The sequence below is a fragment of the Temnothorax curvispinosus genome, unplaced genomic scaffold, assembly GCF_003070985.1.
Source record: "Temnothorax curvispinosus isolate PA1 unplaced genomic scaffold, ASM307098v1 QBEX01012734.1, whole genome shotgun sequence".
In the NCBI taxonomy this organism is placed as follows: domain Eukaryota; kingdom Metazoa; phylum Arthropoda; class Insecta; order Hymenoptera; family Formicidae; genus Temnothorax; species Temnothorax curvispinosus.
Genome location: NW_020222514.1, coordinates 78 through 7212, shown reverse-complemented (window position 1 = coordinate 7212; position 7135 = coordinate 78). Strand labels below are relative to the sequence as shown.

Sequence of the window (7135 nt, the reverse complement as noted above, 5' to 3'; positions counted from 1 at the left end):
TTTTATAAAGTATAAGTAATACTTAGGAAACAATACTTAGAAATTAATAAAAGAATTTATATACAATTTGTTAAGTCAAAATCAATTGAAAAAGTGACCGAGATATTAAAAACAATGGATAAGCTTATTTTTTATTAAGTATAAGTACTAGGAATTAATGAAAGAAAAGCTGTATGTGTTATAATATCAATATATATTTTTTAATTATTAAACGTCAACACAAATGCATTCCATCTTATCCAATTACAAAATAGAATTAAGATTTAATAACAAAATCAATACAAAATTTGTTCTTATTGGCAGGTGCTTATAAAAACACCCTTGTTTCAAACATTTATCTTATAACACCTTGATCTAGCTTAGACTAGTGTTAAAATAAACAAAATAGAATCTTGATAAATTACTTACATTACTGAGATGCCATTAAAATAATAGATTTGTTCGTATTACTTAAATTCTCAAAAATTACTGCACTTAAAACGAAATATATAGATATTAAGCGTGAGAGAAAGAAAAAACGAAGATTGTAAGCAAAAAGTACAGACAACACGAATAGACCTCATACAATTTTGATATTAAAATAATTCGCCATATGTTGCTATGCATATATGATATTGGTAAAAATTATTTTAGGTCGAATTACATAAAACTGGAATATACCGTCCATTCCCCATTCGCAATAGGTAATAAACTATTGAGTTGCAAAAATCCATAGCATAATATGGATTTTGGGATCAGTCATTGGTCAATTAGTATTAAATTTGAGACAAGATATTGTTCAGAGCAGGATCAGTAGGTCGCAATTCCTTGATTATTTCTTTCGCTCTTTGACGAGAATCCACAATTGCATTAATATATGTGTGTTTTCCATCGGCGGCCATTACCAACAACCCCCAACTGATACAACTTTCAATTTTTACCGACTCTGTTTCAGCATTTGAATGATATATTTGAACCTTAAGACCTCTGAGCTGCGTCTGCAAATTGCTCCTTGCATCTGTTTGATGCAATATGTCGTCGGTCTTAACTGCAATGGCTAAAAGTATGGCCAGTGGAGCATCTTCAGATTTTGGAATAGCAGAAGCGATCATAGGAGAATAAACTGCTCTGGGTAGATCAATGTTAGGAAATAGAATTGTTGGATCCACAATAGATTTACCATAGCCTTTATGGAAAAGTCCCACTGTCACTATAGGGAATGAAGCTGCAATTCTGCGGATGGTTACAACTTTGTTATCTAAAGATGTGCCTGGTCTTCTTTTTGCAGTATTTATGTTGTACTTTGTTTTAAGAATTTTCATGCATTGGGTGATGCTCTTTTTGCTAATATTTTTAAATGTCTCTCCTCTGGTGAGAAACGTTAGGCAGATGAACTCTATATCTGAAGTGAAAGACATATTGCTGTTGAATTCGAAAGATTCGGTTTTACCATTTACTTTTATCTCTTCTGAGACCACGTCAATAGCTTCTGGATGTGCTCTGATGTGTTCGTTCATTCTCTCATGTGATTTTAAAAGCAATGTGATCATTACTTTTGGATCAAAGCCTTGATACTTTACAATTTCTTGTAAAGCCTTTAAAAAGGGCATTTCCTCCAACATACAGTTATAAACTTTCATCTGTATATCTTCAATATCAGCTGGAGACATGTTCTTCACACTGTCAGCCAACGATCTATCTCTTCCATGGGCCATCCTCTTCTTTAAGGTATTACACTTGGTTGCAATGTAAGTGATAAAGCCACAATGTGCAGAAATCGAAGTGTCGTTTCAACCAAGCTGTCTTTCTAAAAAAGTAATTTTATTATTTTAGTAGTGCAGGACACATATTGTGGAATTTTTTGGAATGGGTCGATTTCGGCTGAAATTGTTCAGCTATTTCCTAAATTTCTATTGTGTTTCTAAGGAAAACGGAATAATTCCAATCGAAATCCATTCCGAAAGCTCCATAATGTGTTATGCTCTGACCTCTATTTTTTCATGCGTCGGTGCGTCGCTGTGTTTGCTTGAAACGGAAGTTTTTGTGTTCCGAATTCCAATAGCAGGCTATATCACTTCTGTATGTATCGTAATTATAGAACCTATAGAAGTTAACCTTTTCTCGACCGGTTAGTGGAAGACAGTGGAAGATAGATTTGAGAGTATTGTTTTTCCCCTCGCGCGAGGGAAACCCCCTTCAAAAAAAAGAAGGCCGGTTAGTGACAGCGTGTCAACGACGTATTGGCTCCTACACACAAGACGCGAAAACGTTTTTTACGCCTGCGACTCATTGTAGATGGCCCTTTAGACGCCTTTAGTGCCCATCTACAATAGGTGTTTTAAGCCCTAAAGCCCGGTGTCCACGATGCAAGAACTGTGTCCAAGTTTCGATTTAAGCCAATCAACTTGCAGCTCTTACAGAAAAGTAGCAGTTTCATTAGGATTCGGGCCAATAGGATGTTTATGGCCTATTCAGATCCTGTGATAATGGCCGACCAGGCCAATGAGGCGCGTATCCGTCGTCGTTCATGTTGGACAATGGCTGCGTTCGGGGAGACGCTATTAGCGCTGACAACGTCATTGGGCGCGTTCAGCAGACACAACTGTTGAGTTCGTCTTATCAACACTTTGCGTTGATTGGTTGGTTCTAAAAGTAAAGACCAATCATGTTCGACTGCTACTGAGCGGCTTGGTCTGCTGAACGCGACCATTCTGTCTCTGTTACTTACTGAAAGTTGAACAAGGACAGAGCACGCTCATAGCGCTAAAAGCGCGCTCCCCAAACCCAGCCAATATGGTGCGTTCACGTTTTTACATTTTTTTTTTTTCGTATATTCTACAGGGTTCAGAGATTTCTTGTGTCAATAAACGACATATAATACGATATTATTAAAATATTAGAATACAGAATAAGAAACATAGGGGAATGGCTCGAAGCAAATAAACCTTACCTAATATATCTTACATATCATGATTATCTCGATATTTTTAGATTCGGCGTTAGCTATATTTCGATAATCCTTCATATTCCGCCAGGTTTTATAAACATATTTTTACAAAGTTACTCAGAGATTGTTGAAATGTAATCATCAATCTTCTATCTAAAATATCTGCTAGTAATTTATATCTAATGATTTTTACTGCTGCATTTTTGTTCTCTACATTTGCAATTCTTTTTTTAAAAACAACATCCTTAATTAAATTTATTAAAAACATATAGCACCTATATTCTTTATACGTTTCTGTTCATTTTGTTCACTTATTTTTATATTCTGCACATCGAACACAATGACGCGGTGAATACATCTATAAAAAAATGCATATTTAATACTTTTAGTATAAATACTTTTTAATATAAATTTCATTGTCTTCAATCAATTAACAATCACCTACAATTTTCTTTTTCTGTTTAATTACATGCAAAAGTTTCATACATAACATAACAATCTTCAACTTGATGAGAAAAAAAAACTTTTGAAAACACTTATAAAAGAGGAAGAGAACCTAGTTTTACAATCTTTTAATTTACATAAAAAATCTTTTGATTGATTAACGATTTCGATCAGTAAATGCTATATAAGTTCGAAGGGATATGGAAGATTACATTGCCTTCTAAAATAACATTACATCATTATACACTGTTATTGCATTATATAATTGTTAACTTTTTCACAATTTCTCCTCTTTTCTAGTCACTTTCTCTGTACAAAAGCATAAAATCTACATCGGCAGCGTAATGAAAACATCTTGGGATGATCGACGACCGATCATGTATATACCCAAACTAGTATTTCGAATGGATTATATATTCCATTTGTACAAGTTAGAGATATAAGTTACAAAATTGTACAAATAATAATATAACCTTGCGCATAATTTGCAATCGCCAATTAATGTGTAAAATTTTTGCATTATGAGATAGAAAAATCTTCTCAATCCTCAATATTTAATTATTTCACGAGATTACGCGCAATAATCATAAATTGTAATCGTACATTAATAATTTATGACCGTGCGTTAACGCGCGAAATTTCTGCTCCATGCAAATTTCACGCATATGCGCAACGCGTATATTATGAAGCTAATCTTCAATAATAAATATATTTTGAGGTACTTGAAAGAGAAATCTCTCTCGGCACGTGTGACATAGGCCGCAAAGTAGCATTAACTTAGTTTATACAATATTTCATTAGGCACGTTACACATACTTTCAAATTCCGAACGGAGTGACGTGACGCAAATGCGAAATGCATTTTATGCGGAAATACATTTTATATGATTTGTTACATGTCGAATATGCGATATTTTCACACGCTGAATTCGTTTTACGCGGCTGTAAGGTCAAAAGTAGTGTATACATTTTCTTTTATATAATTATATGACCACTATTTCATTTCTATCTTCAAATAGAATACCCTTCGCTGATTACATAGTCAACGAGGTTCAACATGGTGAAGCGTACCAAAATCATCCCCAACTTTGATACGTTTCACATAAATATAAAAGAAAATTTATACACAAAATGTTCAAAATCTTCCGCGTTTACCTTTTCTTTGAAAATTTATATCTTCAACGAAAATAATTTTTCTTCAATGAAAGATAAAGGAATCAGAAACGCTTTTATATACGAATATCTCTCTCTATCTCTATCTTTTTCTCTATATACAATATATACATGTCGCTTATCTTCTACAATTGATCATTCATTTCTTGCATACATTCATTCACATTTTCTTTCTCTCTCCTTCTTATACTTATAAACTTTAATCATCAGTCTTCAGGCTGCAGTCAACAATTCTAGTGTCACTAAGGGCTTATTTACAGGAGTAGGAAGTTGTTTGTTTAACTAGAAGAAGAGTCAGTTTCTCATAATCACGTCAAGCACTACACGATCTTGATACTGATGTTATCAACATGTAGTTTCGATAGTGTCTTTTTAACGCGAAGAGCAGTTAAGCGAACTGGTGGATTCGGATGCCAACATTCCGACATCATTTTGCTTAACGCATATAGGACCTGCGAGGAAAAGAGATTCGTTATTCGATTTATAAAGATGGAATAGTTAAATTAGAAATTTACTTTTCTTAGAAAAGTGTTTTTCTTACCGAATCGTTATCCCATCTCGTTGGAATAACTGGACGCAATCGTTTCACGCAGACTACCAAGCGCATGTCTTCGAAGCCCGGGTCGTTTGGTACGACATCGTGATAAGGCAAGGCGTAAGGCTCCACCATAGAATTCTTACCACCTGTCACGCACCTTCTGCACGCTTCCCAAAACACGAGACCGATGGAATACATATCTGCCATTTTGAACGCGTCAAAGGAGGACGTGTTCAGGGTCTCGTCTAACACTTCCGGTGCCATGTAACGACGTGTACCCACTCGAGTATTTGGCGCGATGTCAATCTCTCCGCTCTCGCTGTAAAAAGATAAATTTCTCACTCTCAATTTACATTCTAAGAGGAATACTAATGGCGAAAGATGTATCTCTAGACTTTAAGCATTAAATGCTTACGTACCTGATGTAGCGAACGGCCAACCCAAAGTCAGCTATGGCACATTCCCCATTTCTCTTAACTAAAATATTTCTGCTCTTAATATCTCTGTGAGCTATTGCGGGTTTCCCTTGTGTACCGAAGATCTCTGTGTGTAGGTGCGCGATACCAGACGCGATCGACGAACAGATCGCTAGTAAGGCTTGATGATCTAGTACAGTTGTTTGCAGGTAATCGTGCAATGAACCTCTCTCGTGATAATCCGTGATCAACAACATCTGAGTCCAAGAGCCAGTTCCTTTGATATCGGCGGCAATGAAGCCCAGGATATTATCATGTCTCATGAGGACGGTTTGATAGATCTCCGTTTCTCTGAACCAAGACGCCTCCTCTAACGTGAAGAAAACCTTCACCGCCACTTTTTCACCGCCTCGCCATCTAGCAAGCCATACCTCGCCGTAACGTCCCTTTCCCACGCACTGCGACATGGCTAATTGTTTCGCGATCGTCTGTTGTACTAAAAGCGGCAATCCTGAGCCCGATCCACTGCTCTGATCTATGAAATCCCTGAGGGTTCCTTGTGACGGCACCAGGCACGGATCTCGCTCTTTCTTCCGGCATTTGTGATACAAGATTCCTATCGCTATCGAGACGATGACGAAAACCGCTGATAGCGCTACTGCCAAGATGATTAGCGGCGCTCCCGATCCGATGACCATCGGATTGGTATCCGCGGTAGGACGGGATTTGTAAGTTATTTCGGGAAATTGATCTTTGTTGCACAGAGATGTACTGTTACAGCACGTTATGCTCTTCTCTCGTAAATGAGGAACTTGATTTCCCTTGCACTGCATGAAGCCTCCCTCGGCGGGCGGCAAGCAACCGAACGACCATTCGGGGACGAATTCTCCCAACTCGGGCTCCCACACCTCTTCCACAGCGCTGAAACACTGGCCTCCAGCTCGTAATTCGCAGGTCCCATTTTGCCTGTCGTCCGGGCAATGTCCGTCGCAGTAGCAAATAATGCCCAACGCTGCAAGAGGTACGATATTATTAGACACCGTGATGTGAATGAAATAATATAGCATACATAGAAGAAATACGCAAGACTCTAATATTAATCGTATTCAGTCATTCAAACATTTTATTTTTAGATCACGCATGTGATTCCTCCTGAGATTAATACTTGTTCATAAGCGAGCCAAGAGTGGCAAAGTGCGAGATACGTCGCTATGAAATTGGGTGAACGATGCGTTACGCGAGGTACGGTAAATAACTTAATGATAATCGATACGAAGAGAGGCGAGACTATATATATATAGGCGAGGAGTTGAACGGATTCGAGAGGTTGTTTGACAAGTCATGAGATGTGTCGTGTGGGCGAACGACCGTCGTCGCGTCCCACGGAGAGGCGTGCACCACCACAAAGAGAAAGGAGTGGTAGGTGCGTCCCGACTCGGGAATCGGGGATATCTTTCATAAGCGTTTCCGCTCGCAAGTTGATATAAACCATCGAGGACTGATAGTCTTCGTCGTTCCTAAATTTCGCGCAAGCATAAAAGAGAGCACCATATATCAGCATCATATATTAAAAAATATCACTATGTCGGATCATCAGTAAAAGAAAACAAGATAATAGAATTAGGGGCAGAATCTTGAA

At 37.5% G+C, this 7135-nt stretch overlaps 2 protein-coding genes across 3 annotated transcripts; both read right to left on the bottom strand.

Annotated features, from left to right (window-relative positions):
* Nucleotides 1-205: 205 nt before the first annotated feature.
* LOC112462764 lies at nucleotides 206-2242 on the bottom strand. Of its 2 annotated transcripts, none has more exons than XM_025028744.1 (2): nucleotides 1968-2242; nucleotides 206-1786 (listed from the first exon to the last, which is right to left on the bottom strand). In XM_025028744.1, exon 2 carries the CDS (start codon nucleotides 1692-1694, stop codon nucleotides 756-758), a length of 939 nt encoding a protein of 312 aa, XP_024884512.1. In that variant the 5' UTR covers nucleotides 1695-1786; nucleotides 1968-2242; the 3' UTR covers nucleotides 206-755. The 2 variants fall into 2 exon arrangements, with proteins under 2 accessions (XP_024884512.1, XP_024884514.1); XM_025028746.1 differs by having other exon boundaries at nucleotides 206-1782.
* Nucleotides 2243-3322: 1080 nt separating this feature from the next.
* Nucleotides 3323-6644, bottom strand: LOC112462767 (bone morphogenetic protein receptor type-1B). The gene is made up of 3 exons (XM_025028749.1): nucleotides 5500-6644; nucleotides 5084-5399; nucleotides 3323-4994 (listed from the first exon to the last, which is right to left on the bottom strand). The coding sequence occupies exons 1-3, from the start codon at nucleotides 6561-6563 to the stop codon at nucleotides 4863-4865; spliced, it is 1512 nt and encodes a 503-aa protein (XP_024884517.1). The 5' UTR covers nucleotides 6564-6644; the 3' UTR covers nucleotides 3323-4862.
* Between the last annotated feature and the right edge of the window lie 491 nt (nucleotides 6645-7135).

Coding starts and splice junctions, on each gene's coding strand:
- LOC112462764 (XM_025028744.1), bottom strand. CDS start 1,694: ATGGCCCATGGAAGAGATAGATCGTTGGCTGACAGTGTGAAGAACATG.
- LOC112462767 (XM_025028749.1), bottom strand. CDS start 6,563: ATGCTATATTATTTCATTCACATCACGGTGTCTAATAATATCGTACCT. Junction 5,400..5,499: donor TTGGCCGTTCGCTACATCAG/GTACGTAAGCAT, acceptor ATCTTTTTACAG/CGAGAGCGGAGAGATTGACA. Junction 4,995..5,083: donor CGAGATGGGATAACGATTCG/GTAAGAAAAACA, acceptor TTTTCCTCGCAG/GTCCTATATGCGTTAAGCAA.